General features: G+C 38.4%; 1 protein-coding gene and 2 long non-coding RNA genes across 5 annotated transcripts in view; 2 read left to right on the top strand and 1 right to left on the bottom strand.

Moving 5' to 3' along the window:
* Window positions 1–16,424, bottom strand: part of RUFY2 (RUN and FYVE domain containing 2) — a 33,212-nt gene that overhangs the window by 1,789 nt on the left and 14,999 nt on the right. For 2 of the 3 annotated variants that reach the window (XM_062630468.1, XM_062630467.1), the window contains exons 13-17: window positions 12,829–12,948; window positions 10,941–11,070; window positions 10,312–10,406; window positions 9,189–9,237; window positions 604–681 (exon numbers count right to left, since the gene is read on the bottom strand). In XM_062630468.1, coding sequence (XP_062486452.1) covers window positions 604–681; window positions 9,189–9,237; window positions 10,312–10,406; window positions 10,941–11,070; window positions 12,829–12,948 — 472 coding nt within the window. Of the gene's footprint in view, window positions 1–603; window positions 682–9,188; window positions 9,238–10,311; window positions 10,407–10,940; window positions 11,071–12,828; window positions 12,949–13,156; window positions 15,993–16,424 lie in introns of those variants that run through there. The other variant, XM_062630469.1, reaches the window with a different exon arrangement.
* LOC134169703 (uncharacterized) lies at window positions 350–8,958 on the top strand. The gene is made up of 3 exons (XR_009966999.1): window positions 350–1,042; window positions 1,591–1,816; window positions 8,822–8,958. It is a non-coding gene; the product is annotated as an uncharacterized LOC134169703 (long non-coding RNA).
* On the top strand, window positions 2,126–6,245 carry LOC134169702 (uncharacterized). Its single transcript, XR_009966998.1, has 3 exons — window positions 2,126–2,370; window positions 4,177–4,258; window positions 4,917–6,245. It is a non-coding gene; the product is annotated as an uncharacterized LOC134169702 (long non-coding RNA).

Raw genomic sequence — 16,424 nt, 5'->3', positions numbered from 1 at the left:
AATCGGTTTTCAGAAGATAATTCATCTAAATTCATCTAGACAGACCATGGTCTGTCTAGGATTGAACCACCAGTTGCAGATACAATCCCTGAATTAAGAACATACTCTGCTATATAAAAATGTAGTACAAGCAATGATATTCCAGACCGGATGATTCTGTCAGGCACCTAACTGAGATTTAACATAAAAAGGTAAAATAAAAATTCCTGCACGTGTTAATAAAGCATAGAAATTAACATCACATTTTATTTTAAAACGACAATAACCTTGTACTTTCTTAGCCTATTGTAAAAAAATGCCACAAAAAGAATCCCACATGTGTCAAACTGTGACAGTTCCAGACCTGACAAGCATTTGAAATGATGATTCCACAAAGTAGGTTGAACGATTTTTATGTTCCACAGTAGCATTTCACCAAAAGGCAGTGTTTCTTGTGAAACCTGGGCTCAGGTGCATTGTAAATACCGAGGAACTAGAAAGGCATCTCAGAAATAACAATGCATTCATCTGAGCATTGACATTTCATGCTACATCTCTAATACATTTAATGTTTTTCTCATAATACATGTAAACAAGTTGTAAGAAAAATCACTGAAGTTTTACCTTCCTTTTGGAAAGAGAAAATTCCTTTTCACATAACTTGCAACGTGTAGCCTCTTTGTCCTTCAACCAAACCTGGCCCTGGAGAAAAAATATTGTAAATATATGTATCTGATGAAGTTAAACTTTGGGTTCCAGAGAACAAGACAAATCAACAGCAGTATTTACTGCCTGAATTATTGCATGCCCTTAGGTCAGTATAATGTCACAGAGACTCTAAATAAGTACAAGGCCACTCTAAAACAATGCAAAACTTTGTGAGATGAGACAGAGCAGGAGGTGCAAAGCGAACGTGCTTGAGGTAGTAAAGCTGGTCAAGGGCTGAGCCAGAAAAAGCAGAAAGGTATGTATCTCAAGTCTCAGAGCTGAAGTCTATTTCCCTGCCCATCACGCAGGAACAGTCCCCAAGTTGCAGAAAAAACAAAACAAAACAGGTCAGTGTGTCATGGTTTAAACCCAGACAACTCGTTCACTCGCTTCCCCAACTTCTTGCCCTCTCCCTAAGGACAGAGAGGAGAATCAAAAAGAATGCAACTCCCACAGGCTGAGATAAGAACAGTCCAGTAACTAAGGTATAACACAAATCACTGCTGCTACCACCACCAATAATAATGATAACGGAAATAACAAGGGAAGAGAATACAACATCTCACCACCAGGCGACTGATAACTCCCTCCCCCCAACCCGACCAAGCACCGACCGATACCTCCTCCAACCCCGCAGTCTCCCAGCCCTTCCGGCTAACTCCCAGTTACATCCTGGGCATGACGTGCTGTGGTATGGAATACCTCTTTGGCTAGCTTGGGTCAGGTGTCCTATCTCTGCTTCCTCCCAGCTTCCCCTCCTCCCTAGCAGAGCATGAGGCTCACAAAGTCCTTGGCCAAACCAAAACATCCTTGTTATCAGCTCTGTTCCCAAGCTGAAAGTTGAAACACTGCACTGCACCAGCTACCAAGAAGGAGAAAAATGACTGCTACTACTGAACCCAGGACACAGTAATAAGAACTGTTAATTTCCTTCTGTCTAAACCAATTAATAAAACCAGGAATCTGCTCAACAAAACCATTTCGGACATCTTCACTTGCACTGAAGTAATATGCAAGTTCACATGCCACATGTTCAAACGTGCAGACAAAATCTCTGCTCTCAGTGCTCCCGGCCTATCTTTAAAGTTCCAAACCTCTTAACATTTCAGATCATATTTTATCAGCTTTGGTGTGAAGAATGGGGTTGACTGAAGAATAGGGTTGTAAATAAGTAACCTCAAGAACGTTAGGCTTTGTTAGCAACTATAGAGAAAAGGAAATTACTAAGAACCAGGCGGTTACCTATATGACAATGATCCTAAAACAAAGTGATGAAGAAATAACCACCAGGGGTCCAAAAGCCCACTACCACATTTTTGTATGCATACAGGAGGCATTCTCTTAAAAGTATGATGTAATGTATATAATCTAATGAATATGCACGCTTAAGAACAATATAATCACAGCCTGGTTAATGCTCGAGGGAGACACACTTGGAGGAGCTATCCCCCGTGTTTCCCAGCACCACAATGAAGAATACCTGCTTCTCAGCTTGAAAACGTTGTTGGCGAGTTCCTGGAGATTTCTCCAAATCAATCTGGCACCCCAGATGGTACCCTCTCTGCTCAGCTCCAGGACCCGCTGAGGACAGGTCTCCCTAGGGCCCTCAGGAGTTTTTCCTGGAGGGACCCCTTGACTCATTTGGATCACTGCAGGAGCAGACAAGGACCATCTTCATAAAAGGTATTCTTTTCTTTTATATAGCCTGTAAGACGCAGGGGGCATCTCGGTTTGGTAAATTGGTTTGGTAAGCGTATGCAAGGTTTGGAAGCCTTCTGTAAATTGAGATAGGAAATCTCATGGGTAAAGGCGTATACCCGGCTGCTAGCATCCATTTGGTATGCACCCACAAGAAGCAGGGGGCATCTTGTGGTTTGGGTCCTGCAAGACGCAGTGGGCGTCTTGTAGAAATGGTTTTGGATTTTTTTACTGGTATTTGACTTAATCTGTGGCTTGTTATAATTATGATTTTGGTCTTGTGATTTTGGTATTGGTGACAGACTGTTGTAACTGCGTTATTAATTGTCTCTGTTTCAAGTGTTGCAACTGTGTGGAGTGTGTCTATTTTGCGGCTTGTTATAGTGATGATTTTGGTCTTGTGATTTTAATATTGGTGACAGACTTATTGTTGTTCATTTGATATAGTTTTAGTCTCTGTCTGTGCCTCAAGTGTTGTAACTGTGTGGAGTGTGGCTGTGGGATCCCATGTGTGTGTATGTGAACGCAAGATAGATAATGGGAAATTGGCAGAGTGAAGACATCTTGAAAAAGTCCTTTAGGGTGCAATTTGGCACACTGGAAAGAACTAGGAGGGTTTCCTTGGGGCTCAGTAAATAAGAAAACATTGGTGAAATATTGTAACCAATGCTGGCCCTTGTATACTCTGGGGGATCAGGAGAAATGGCCTAAAAATGGAACTCTGAATTATAATACATTGTTACAGGTGGCAGGGAAAATGGGAAGAAGTGATGTGTGCAGATACATTTTTCACTTTAAGAAACCACCAGAGTGGCAGACGAAATGTGAAATTAATATAGCTCTGTCAGATCCCTAATTTTGGCTTTGGAAAAGGACAGGGAAAAGCAGAAAGCTAAGCTGAAGAGATGTTGTTCAGCCTGTGATATTGGGGGAATGATGTTTAAAGTTAAAAAAAAAAAAAACAAAACAAACCCAAACAGAGTAATCAGGAAGATAGGTTGGGGGATTATGTATCTCTGAGAGGTGCACTCTTAGCATCTGCCCCATCTGTTATTGATAAGGAGGAAGAGGTTGCTGTCACTGGCAACAGAGCAGAAGGACTTGAGAATGTTAAATAAGTGTGGAGAGTGTACTGGAATCAGAAACATGTAGAGAAGAAAGAGCTGGGTCGTGCTGTAGGCATGGCTACAGGGGCTGCTTTGGGACAAGTAGAAACTGGTGGAGGGACTAATGTGAGAGGACGAGGCAGAGGAGGAATGACAGGCAGAGGTGAGAAATTGAATTCTCCTGTGGGAAGGTATCAGTGTGCATACTGTAAGGAGTTTGGATGTTGGAAGTGAGACTGCCCTGGGAGGAGTGCGCCATGGGGTGGCTCCAGTGACTGAACTGGAACTAGACTGACAGGGACCTGGGAAATCTACCCTAGCAGATCCACTGATTAAATTAAAACTTGGGACTAGAGGAAATAAAGTGGAATTTTTAAGTGAATACAGGAGCAACTTATTCGACATTAAATCGGAGGAAAAGAATTTGTGACAGATGTGGGAACTACTGGCCACCAAGGAAAAAAAAAAAAAAAATACCAGGGGGAAACAAAACCAAAGAAAAGCATTCTTTCTGAAACCTTTAGAGTATAAATTGGGAAAACAAATAGGAATTCATAAATCTTTATACATGCCAAATCCTCCAAAAAAATCTTTATTAGGGCGAGAAGCAACATTTAAAGAAGGCAAAATGAAATTAAGAGTCAAAAACGATCAATTAATTGAAGTTTTATCTTTAATTCAACAGAAATGCAAACAGGAGGACCTCCCTGAAATAGAAGAAATACTTAATCAGGTATATCTGGGAGTATGGGCATCTGAAGTTCCAGGTAAGGCGAAAAAAATGCTTTGCCTGTTAAAGTGGAAATAAAAGGGGGGCCTGCCCAATTAGAATTAAACAATATCCCTTAAAATTGGAGGATCAAAAGGGAAACAAAGAAATAATTTTTTAAATATATGGATTATTATTTGAATGTGAATCAGAATATAGTACTCCTATCTTGCCATTAAAATACGATGGGAAAAGTTACAGATTAGTTCAAGATCTCAGAGCAGTCAACAAAATTGTGGAGGATATTCACCCAGTAGTAGCTAATCTGTATACCTTATTGACTAAATTGAATATTTATCAGGAGTGGTTTACCGTTCTGGACTTGAAGGATGCATTTTTCTGTCTGCCCCTGGCCAAAGAAAGTCAAAATTTATTTGCTTTTGAATGGGAAAACCCTGAAAGAGGAAGGACACAGCTCACTTGGACAGTGTTACCTCACATTTTTGGAAATCAATTGGCACTAGAATTAGAATTCTGGGAAGCACCTACCCAGACAGGAACTTTACTATAGTATGTGGATGACCTGTTAATTGCTACTAAAACTGAGAGGGAATTTGTTCAATGGACTGTAGAACTGTTAAACTTTCTAGGGCTAAATGGATACCGGGTATCTAAATTGAAGGCTCAACTAATTCGAACTCGAATATCTTATTTAGGATGTAAAATAACAGGAGGACAATCAGAACTTGGAGCAGCTCAGAAGGAAGCAATATGTCAAACACCGTGACCATCCACAGTTAAAAGATATCTGGACATTTCTGGGAATGACAGGATGCTGTCAACTCTGGATCCATGATTATGGTGCTCTGGGAAGACCCTTATATGAGCTGCTAAAAGAAAATCCAACCTTTCTAAAATGGACAGATCAAGCTGAAGAAGCGTTTAAAAGTTTAAAGACAGAACTTATGAGAGCTCCAGCTCTGGGGCTCCTGAACATAACTAAACACTTTTGCCTATATTCCTATGAAAAACAGCAAATAGCCTTGGGGGTTTCGGCTCAAAGATTGGGATCTTATAAAAGAGCAGTGGCCTATTTTTCAAAACAACTGGATGAACAAAGTGGAGGCTGCCCTGGATACTTGTGAGCAGTGGCAGCAGTTATCTTAAACATCCAAGAGGCGCAAAAATTTACACTGGCACAAAAGATCACCCTGTTAGTATCACGTGCAGTATCAACAGTCCTAGAACAAAAAGGTACACATTGGCTATTGCCATCACGTTTCTTGAAGTATCAAGCCATCCTAGTAGAACTGGATGATGTGGAAATTGCGATCACTAATGTTGTGAATCCAGCATCTTTCCTTCAGGAAACCCCTACTGAACCATTAACTCACAACTGCTTGGCCACTATAGAGACAGTATATTCGAGCTGACCAGATCTGAAGGAGGAGCCTCTGGAGGGTGCAGATTCCTGGTTCACCGGTGGCAGCAGCTTTGTTAAAGATGGTAAACGAAGAGCAGGATATGCCATAACTACAACTTCAAAGGTAATAGAAGCTAAACCATTGCCCTCTAACACTTCAGCACAAAAGGCAGAAATAATAGCCCTGACAAGAGCCTTGGAGTTGGCAAAGGACAAGCAGATAAACATACGGACTGATTCCAAATATGCCTTTGGTGTGGTTCATGCACATGGAGCAATTTGGAAAGAACAAGGACTTTTTAAATACCCAGGGAAGACAAATTAAACATGCAGCGGAAATTCTATGATTGTTAGAAGCTGTACAATTAGCCAAGGAAGTGGCTATCATACATTGTAAAGGACATCAAAGAGGTAACTCTGATCAAGAGATTAGAAATAATCTGGCTGATCGTGAAGCTAAACGGGCAGCAGAAACAGAAAGAGTTGAGGTGATGTCCTTAATTCCTGACAGTAAACTGGTAATTGAGCAAAATAAACCTAGGTACTCTAAAGAAGATATGAAACTAATTGAAGACTTGGAAGGACAGGAAAATGAAAAGGGTTGGATAAAAATACCTAATGGGCAAGTAGTGATCCCTTATAATCAATTACGGAAGTTGATACAAGAAGAACATAACAAAACACATTTGGGAAGTAATGCCTTGTATCAACATTTAAACAAACAGATCATAGGAAGAAATTTCTGTACCATAGTGCAATTAGTGACAAAACAATGTCAACTATGTCTGAAAAATAACCCTAAGACTGAAAACAGGAATCAGGTAGGGACAATTGGAAAAGTGAATTATCTGGGACAACAGTGCCAAATATTTTTCTGAATAACCTAGAAAAGGAGGTTATTGGTATTTGTTGGTATTGACAGATACCTTTTCAGGGTGGCCAGAAGCATTCCCTTGTGGAATAAATAATGCAAGACAAGTCATTAAAACATTATTAAATGACATAATACCTTGTTCTGGGGTACCAGAGGCAATTTCTTCCTACTGAGGCTCACACTTCAGTGCAAAATTGTTACAAGAAGTTAGAAAAACTTAGAAATTGATAGGCAACCACATGTTCCTTACAGGGCTCAGGCCAGTGGACAAGTAGAAAAGATGAACCGTCTGATCAAACAACAGATTAATAAAATATGTCAGGTTATATTGGTACCAAGCCTTACTGCTGGCTCTATTAAGAATTTAAGCTAAACCTCGGTCGAAAGAAGAGGCTAGCCCATGCAAAATTTTATCTGGAAGACCATATCAGTCCCAGTTTAAAGGAGAAAGTCTTCAGGAAGTGGGAGAAGGCTATCTCCAACAGTTCTGATCAATCTGCGAAAACAATTAGAAGAAATAAATAAGAGAATATTAGGGACAAGAGCGAGAGGTTTAGATTATCCTATTCATCCTTTTAAGCCAGGAGACTGGGTTTTTATTAAGAATTTTGCAGGTGATCCCCTAGAAGAGAAGTGGAGTGGACCATACCAGGTATTACTGACTACCTTTACAGCAGTGAAGATAAAGGAACAGCCTGCTTGGATACATTACTCAAAAATCAAGAAAGCACCAGAACCAGAAACACATCAGAACCAAGAAAAAGTATGGCGTGTCAAGTCTTCAGGACCCACACATATGAGACTACATCGATCATATCTGGACTTGTATAATAGGTGTAGAAGCATGGAATCAAAATCTGTATCTGAAATTGATACAAAAGGTTACTAATGTCTTAAACAAGACTGATTGTTGGATCTGTACTCAGCTACTTAAATCAGGAGAGAGGCTGGGTATTCCTTTAATTGGCCTCACTATTCCCTTTAAGACAAACTGGAATAGATTATGGAGAGATGCTGTTTATACCGACAACAGCCATACAAAGTTACAGGTTTTAAGGATACAAGCCTCAAGTATGTCAGAAGTTAAATGTGTAACCACTAACAAAACTCTTAATCAAGGCAACATGTCAGTAGGAAATTACCCATACTGCAGCTGGTCAATGCAACTTCACCTTCGAACACCTTTAACTGGTTACTGGAATGTTCCTGAAGGGAAAGGGTGGTATTGGTTATGTGGAGAAAATGCCTTTAAGGCTTTGCCTCCTAACTGGAAAGGGACATGCACACTAGGAGTAGTGGTTCCAAACTTTACAGTAATTGACATTCATCCCTCTGGAACCTGGGTTCAGAGTTTTATTAAAAGAATCAAACAAGGATATAATCCCATAGCAGAACAAAATATTGCTTTCCATAGCTTTGTTAGATGGCTTATTCCATCTCTAAAATCGAATGGCATTAGATACACTGTTAACATCCCAAGGAGGAGTTTGTTCTGTAATCAATGATAGCTATTGTTCTTATATAGATCAAAGTGGAAGAATTACTACTGATCTAAAGGAAATGTGGAAACAAGTTAAAATATTTCATGAGGTGGCACAGGACAACACCTCATGGGGATCTGGGGAAATATGGAAAAAATTAACAACATGGGTACCCAATCTCTCCTGGATGAGACAGTTTTTTTTTTTACTGTATTTGTAATAATAGGAATGGTTGTAATTACATGCATAATGGTCCAATGCTCCTTTTGTTGTTGCAAACAAACCATGATGAACTGTGATGAATGGAAGAGAAACAAAATTAAGCATCAAGTAGAAACAGGGAAATACTTCAGGAAACTTTAAATAAGTATGAAATAACTCAGTTGCAAAAGAATTTGCAATAGGACAAGAAAAGGGGGGATTGAAGAATGGGATTGATTGAAGAATAAGGCTGTAAATAAGTAACCTCAAGGCTTTGTTAGCAACTATAGGGAAAAGGAAATTACTAAGATAAGCTTTGCCAGAACCACCTGGTGGTTACTGATATGACTGATATGACAATGATCCTAAAACAAAGCGATGAAGAAATAACCACCAGGGGTCCGAAAGCCCACTACCACATTTTTGTATGCATACAGGAGGCATTCTCTTAAAAGTATGACGTAATGTACGTAATCTAATGAATATGTATGTTTAAGAACAATATAATCACAGCCTGGTTGATGCTCAGACGAAACACGCTTGGAGGAGCCATCCCCTGTGTCTCCTGGTGCCGCAATGAAGAATACCTGCTTGTCAACTTAAAACTTTGTTGGAGAGTTCCTGGAGATTTCTCTGAATCAGGTGCTACAAGTTTACTTAATTCCTCAGATGATCAAATATTTACTGATCATTGAGAAGTAATACATAATTTAAGCTCAGCTGGCTACATTCTCTCCCAGATACGCTTTGTAAAATACCAAATGGTGCACCATCAGAAGTGTCAAAATGCATAGCTGTACTTCAAACAAGAAAAGTCAAAAGCAACTGAGCTTCTTTTTCCCCCGTGAGTTTACAGGGAATCTGCGGTTCCCTCCTGCTGGAGGAAGTCAGACAACGAGTCTCGTCCATATAGCTGCTGCTGAAGAGAAGTCTGCTCATGCTTACAAAAGATTTTGAAGGGAACAGTAAAAAAAAAAAAAAAAATTCTTCCCCCCCCCCCAAAACTCACCTGTAACGCTTTATTCGCTTCTTTTATATCTTCTATTTTCAGCTTTGATCTGAAGAATAACATAATGCTCTTTCAAACTTCTGTACTGTCAGTTACAGTCTGACAACTTCAAAAGTTGTAGGTACTTAAAAAATTATAAGCAAATTACTTTGAACTTTTAGTTAGCATTTTATATTATAACAGCATCCAGGAGACGCAATCAGTATCATGCCCTGCTCTACTAAGCATTACACAAAGACAAGCTCTCTCTAAAGAGCTTGAATGGCTGTTTAGAATCGTTTGAATGGCTGTAAATTTGCTTGGGGTTATGTGGATGACAGAAATTTGCACTGGCAGAGCTCTGTGCAAGTACCTAAAACTAGCACGCAGCACTGGTACAAAACCAGAATTTGAACTTCTTGACGTGTACAAGACCACATTATGTCACAGAGAAACCAGCCTCCCCACAGCCATCCAGTGCCAATCCACTCAGAAATGACTTGATTCATAGTTTATACACTAAGTTATTCTAGGGCATGAAAATCCACACTAGTCATGGCAAAACTACTTAAAAGACAGAGATCATTAAATGAAACTTTAACAACACACAACAATAACAAAACCTGTGCTCAGAGCTTATTGTTCACTATAGTCTGAAGGGGTTTTGATAAAGCAATCCCCTATATCCTCTACAGGCCTGGCAACAATGCCCTGTGACTATCATACAGAGAATCTTCATCTCTTCAAAGAAGGGAATTCATGAACATGCATTCATTCTCACAAACAGATAAAAGCACTGTCCTGCTGGAGCCAGAGCTGTTAACCTCTACTTGCCTCCTTCTGTGGAATGCCACAACACGCAAACTAGACAACTGTTTTCAATGCAAAACAACCCCTAATGCCCCCTGGCCCTTTTAAACTATGATCTTCTGTTCAGAGCACTATAATTTCCCATACATTCACATCTAGCCCACCAGCCAAAAGTAAAAATAAACAGACCTGAACTAACTAGACAGTTCTTTTTTGGTAAGTGCCTAGGCAATATGGTTATATACAGTCTAATTCACACGACCACCATCCTGTTATTTTTCTTAATTCAAATTTATATGACAAAAATAATAATCATCATGAATAAGGAAATTACTCGCTCAGCTTGGATGCCAGTTCTTGGAGAGCAGCTTCTTGGTCTTGACATATCCTTCGCAGTTGCTTGTTCTTTTCCTGAAGCTTAAGGAACTCCTTAAAACAAAAAATAGAACAGACAAAAAAATACCAATTATTCTCAAAACTGTATTTGCCTAATGCTGAGAAAAAACTGCTACTACACAAAACTGATCTTACTGAGAAAGCCAAGTGAATGATCCATCACACTCCCTATTAAGATTCCCAAATCCAACTCAAACAGCAACAAGTTAGGATTAAACTCTATTAGACCCCAAGAAATTAAGCTTTTTTGCTTCTGCAGTCCTCTCCAAGAAGAAAATAAAAATGATTGATGGCAGAGACCAACAACACTATATAGCCATGTATGCGTACACGAAGCTGTACAGAGAGAAGCTGAAGCGCTTTCTGGCCTATGATAAGAAAACAAAAACTTCAATACAACAACAATACAAAGGAAAATGAGGACTTAATTTAGTCTATCTGTGAAAATGCATTAATCTAATCTTTCTTATCTACTAGCAGAAAGTCTTAAAAGTACCATGTCTAAGTGCATAATTAACTTTGCAGTCAATTTCTAAATTACTAGTCAAGTTCCACCACAAAATTTACTTTTTTAAGATTAATTATTTCTTGGGTCTCTGTTTTCAGATGAGATAGAGTTTCCTTTTCCTTCTGAAGATCATCCTCTAGGGTTTGCCGCCACTCTTTTTCTATCTTCAAATCTGTTTCCAGCTGAAGTCTAGAATATGCAAAGCAACCAAAAACATCAATGTGCACAAAAGTATAATTTTTTAAAAACAAAAATTAGTTTTCTGGGTGCAATATACTTTTACGATAATGAACAAATTATCAACGCTTACTTTATCTAAAACATAAATAATGTAACAGTAACATATTTTAGACAGTGATGTAATAACCAAACCAAACCTGACATTTAGAACACGCTTTCAAAAAGAGGTGTATTTAAAGGACCAAGAATATGGCATAATTTTGAAGATCTGATCTTTGTAATACAACAGCAAGAGATTAACCACCAAATTCAGAAGTATTTTTGAAACATGCATAAGGCAAAGCCCCCTTAACCTTACATAACTCGTTTCTAAAATACAGCAAACCAATCAACCACACTGCCATCGGTGATGCAGACAATGACTGCATGTATCTCTGGTGCTCATAAAAGCTATTTAATATTATACCCTTAGATGTGAATCTTCTATTTTAGACGAAGGCTTATGGCATTTTGAACAGAATAAAAAATAAAGGCGAAACGTTAAATGACTATTTTTAATGAGCTTTTTACATAGCTGAGGTTCAACATAACGAGGTATCTATTACATTAACTGGAGTTCAGTTAAAGGAATTAGGGCTACTCTATCAAAAGATCCATTCTAGCTGGAATTTCACTACCATTTTCATGGGAGTGTTGGTGTTTACAATGTTACAGAGAAACCAAAACATGGAAGTACACTGCTCAACCTTCTAGATCTAAATTGTGCCAACAGAAAAAAAGAGGAAAGAATCTGAGAGTAGTCATGCAAGGGTTTTTTGATGGAAAACTTGTACTTTTATTAATTTTCCTGTTTTAAAACCAAAACCATTTTTACAGGTAAGACTTACATTTTGGGACACTACCTCAGCATCTGGGTGGAAAAGATCAGAAGTGAACATGACCTTGAAGTTTCAGAATTGCAGAATTCTAAGGCTGGGGGCTGAACTGTTCTTTTGCCAAAATCTGCAAAGATGACTGTGTAGTAAAGTGAACATTTGTCATGACAATTAAACAAGTTTATTAACATTCAGAATTGTAGCAGGGTGGGCTAATAATTGGATTTGAAATCACTAATTTTTGATCGCAATTCCTTGATGGACCACAGATTTGCACTGCCTTAAATAATTTACTAGTTACCTTTCTGAACAGGGACAACGCCTGCCCTTACAGGGAGCTTTTTTACACTATGTATTTATTTAAATCAGTACTGAAGGATTTAATATTAGAAGAACTAGAGGGCTGGCTTTTATATTACTTTTTAATGTTTATGATTCTAGTAAATTTTTATTTCCTACACAGTGGTGAGTTAAACCACTTCCACCTTATGCATAAGCCTGATTAACTAAGCTATTCTTAACGTTATTTCTGTTTTAAGTTTGTACTACCATATACTTGTGGGTTTTGTTAGTCAGTGTGTATTACTCCTACACTACATATTTTGCCCCACTTAAGATAATTTTTTCATGTATTAAGCTGGCACTTCAAGACAGAAAATGCTGTTCTTCCTCCTCAGGCTGCACATTATTTTATAGGCACCCAAAGGTAGCTTGACTTCCTTGGAGTGGCATACCTTCTCCCACCTTGCCAGTACCTAACATGAAGAACGTTAGTATTTACATTCTGTTCAAAACCATTTATCAACAACCAGTGTGTATGAAGACACAGGACATACTGAAATGTAGCACATTTACTGCTGTATACTTCTACAGACAGAAAAGATGTACTTACAGCTGTTTCTCCTTCTCGGAGAATTCTTTCTGCAGACTTTCAGATTTATTCATATATTCCTGTTTAAGTTTCTCATCCTCAGCCTCAGCATCCATTTGAGCCTTCTCTGCTTGCTGCAATCTGGTGTAATTCAAATCAACTTTGGGTAAAACTGAAGCTAGAACTAGGGTGTAGAGGGTGAAGAAGACAAATAAAAGAAAAAATGGGGAAATAGAAATATTTCTAAATAAAAACAAAGTTTGGGGGAAACTCACAAACTCAAACGAGAAATCCATACAATGCCTACAGAACTAGCTCCTGTCTTTTCATACAGTAAGAGAGAAATCAGTGTAAGTAATCACTGTTTTATTTTATGCTCATGAATAACAGATGCCAAAACATGATGATACATATTTTCAAACTGACACATACATCTTCTTTGATGCTTTTTTTTTTTGGAAGCTTTTTTTCTTCCCTCCAAATAGATCCTGTAAAAGCGCTTGGTTTGTACTAATCACCCACTAAGATAGGGCAGAGCATGTGTTGTGCAAAAGCAGCTCAAAACAATTCAGGCGTAAGACTGAATACAGAGCACTGCACTCAGACAGCAAAACAACTTAACCAGCCTAATACAACAAGACACACCCTGACAGGTCCCACTACATTAACAGAACTACCTCTACTACATCATACTATTCAATTAATTTAAATAATTTGTATTAAAAATAACATGTTCTTACACTGGTTAAAATAGCTCCATATTATATACAAAATAAATAAACCTGATTAAGAAATTGGGGATTGTTTGGGGGTTTTATTATTTAATCTTTCCCTTCTGAATTCCAGGGTTTTGCTTCTACTTCAGCTAGCACTCCCTTGGAATCCATTAGTTCAATGTGGCTCCTCTCTGCTTGGTCAACTCTTCAGTCCAAAAAAGGATGGATATAATGTAACAAAGTAAAAGCACTAAAATGGAACTTGTGCTATATCATGACTACACTTGTCTTGATGAAAAGGCAGGAGAGTGAAAGAGCGCATAAAATACCACTTAATGTCGCCACCTACTGCACTGTGTTTAACAAAACTGTTTTGAGGGCCTCTCGGGGTAAGCAGTGGGAGAAATCTGTGATACTCTCTCTGTGTGCTTGATTTCTTACTTCCTGGCAGCTGTCTGAATGTAGAGTAACTCACAACTCCCACTGTCAGCTAAAAAGAAATTAAGTCAGCGGTATGTCTACATTTGTGCTTCTACTGATGAAGCTGCACCAGCAGGAGTTTTAGAAAGATGCCAGTACACAAATGTAAAAAGGCTGGAATTAAACTATCATATAAAGTGTGTACTATCTCATTCAACTATACCAGTTGTTTTAGGAATGTTCCCAGTCACATTTGCAATGGTAGTGCACAGAGGGCCAAAAAATGTATGGAAAGGAAACTACTGGGTAAACGCAGAGCCAATTCACTGGGCAAAAGCAGCTGAATTAAGCTATACAAGACTGTAAAAGCAAAAGTAACTTAAAATTGTTCCTTAATCACAAATCAAACTGCAGTGTCGTTTCCATGACAAAGGTAGAAAGGGAGCTTGCTACACAAGAAACACGCCAGCCAAACCAAACTACAGCACCAACCTCTAGACTTAGCACCAAGCTAACTGCAACGCTGTACTCCAGACAAATGCTGAGCTGGACCTAGTTTGCAGCAGGATTTGAGAATCCGATGATACTGAGGCAGATAATTGTTTGCATAGATGACCGTGAGATGGTTAACACTCCCAGTTCTGCTGTGGTCTACCTGTCGTTCTATTCAGTGTTTCTGGTTTGGGTTTTCTTGAGGATGGGAGATACTTATGTTTTAGTAGCCAGCCCACGTTAAAAGCTCCTTCTGCTACCAAACCAAGGAATGAGGCAGTATATAATCATGGAGTAGAAACCCTTTCTGAACTACTGTGCCCTGCCCCAGCTTTTGCAAACACATCCCTTTCTTTCTGAAAGACCCTAAGACTCTTTTCCCAGTCAACTTCCCTTGCACACTTCAGAGCAAACACTGGGAAGTGCATCAAAGGCAGTCAGCAGCTATAACTGTATTTCTGCAGTGCAGGCAGGTAGCATCTCAAAGCAGAAATGAGCTGTGAAGACTGCCTAATGATGGGTGGAGGGAAGGGGTTGGGCAAAATCACAGGTTATGTTTACAGTGTAAATATAGTCACAGATGGGCAAGATCTTTAGCTGACAAGCAAGTTAGACAAGTTGAGGATCTGGGCCCTAAATGTAAATCCTATTCATTACTACAATTTCTACTGTAGCTATCATGCTCCAGCTGTTCTAGGCAGGAATCAGAACTACAGAATTGACTAGATCATGCTCCCCTTCCTGCCTGGAGCCAAGTCCAGGCTCCAAACACATTTTAACTCCATGAAAATATTTTACCTCACATCTTTGGCTGTTTTATCCCCAAATCCTGTAATTCCTCCACTGTATATAATGAATATGTATGTTGACACCACCGTTCTTTTTCTAAATATATTGTTCTGATGTAGTGCTCAAACCCCTTCCCCCAAACTCCTGTCATTCTTTAAGAAAACAGTGCTAGGTACAAGCAAAGGAAAAAAAAAAAAAACAAACAAGGAGCATGCTTTTGAGATAAATACAGCCTTACAGTGAAAGAAATAAGCAGGGGGGGAAGGGATATATTACTCAGAATGCCTAATTTTAAAATCTGTTAGTACCATAAAGAATAGGAAAACCCACTAATAGGAAACAAATGTCATAAAAGCATACAAAGATAGCTAACCTTTTAAAATATACTTTGTTTGACAATTAAGTGATTAAATAGCATTAGAAAACTAGCTTACATTTGCTCAATAACAGTGCAGTAGGGTACTTTTTTTTTTTTTTTTGTTAAGAGGGGTAAAGTGAGATCGGAGATGATGTTCTTTCAGAAAACAAAATAGAACCCAGGTACGATCAGCTACAGTGCAGGATTTCTAATAGCACTTTATATTTAAAGTTGTAATTTTAAAATTCTTAAGTTATATTATATCAGTGATTATTTAAACGCAACAGATCTGGAGGAGCTTTCAGAATGATATGTCTTTGACAAGTTTATACTGGTGCTGAGCTTCATTGCTGGCACATTTGACGAATGACATTGCAATAGTCCTAGTTTGAGTTAACAGATCTTTGTCACTTCATGAATGCAGTGGACAAAAATCAAAGACAGATGAAGACAGCAAAATATTAAAAACAAAAATTGGGATAAAGGATAAAAAGAAAAAGAAAAAGAGGAAAAAGGATGTCAATAAAAGAATATTCATGTCACTAATTTTTTTAATACATAGCCATGTTTTTCATAATCAGATTTAAACAAAAAAAGGACATGTCAAACACCAACATATGACAGGGCTTATGGATATGTTATATTTTACAGTTAAAAAGTCCAATGTTGAATATAGGCTACTAAAAACTAAAATATATGAATCACATTTTAATATTATGTAATACATGCAGTCTAACCATAATATAAATTCATATACTGGAATGTTAGTCTTCCACTTTTCAGCCTTTCAGTGTAAAGAAGTCATTATGTCATTGAAAATAACGGTACTTCCAAAGCAACGG

Source organism: Pezoporus occidentalis, unplaced genomic scaffold (genome assembly GCF_034315485.1).
Source record: "Pezoporus occidentalis ecotype Australia unplaced genomic scaffold, CSIRO_AGI_Poc_V1 ctg352, whole genome shotgun sequence".
NCBI lineage: Eukaryota > Metazoa > Chordata > Aves > Psittaciformes > Psittacidae > Pezoporus > Pezoporus occidentalis.
The sequence above is the reverse complement of the archived record's forward strand: the minus strand, read 5'-3'. Positions and strand labels throughout refer to the sequence as shown.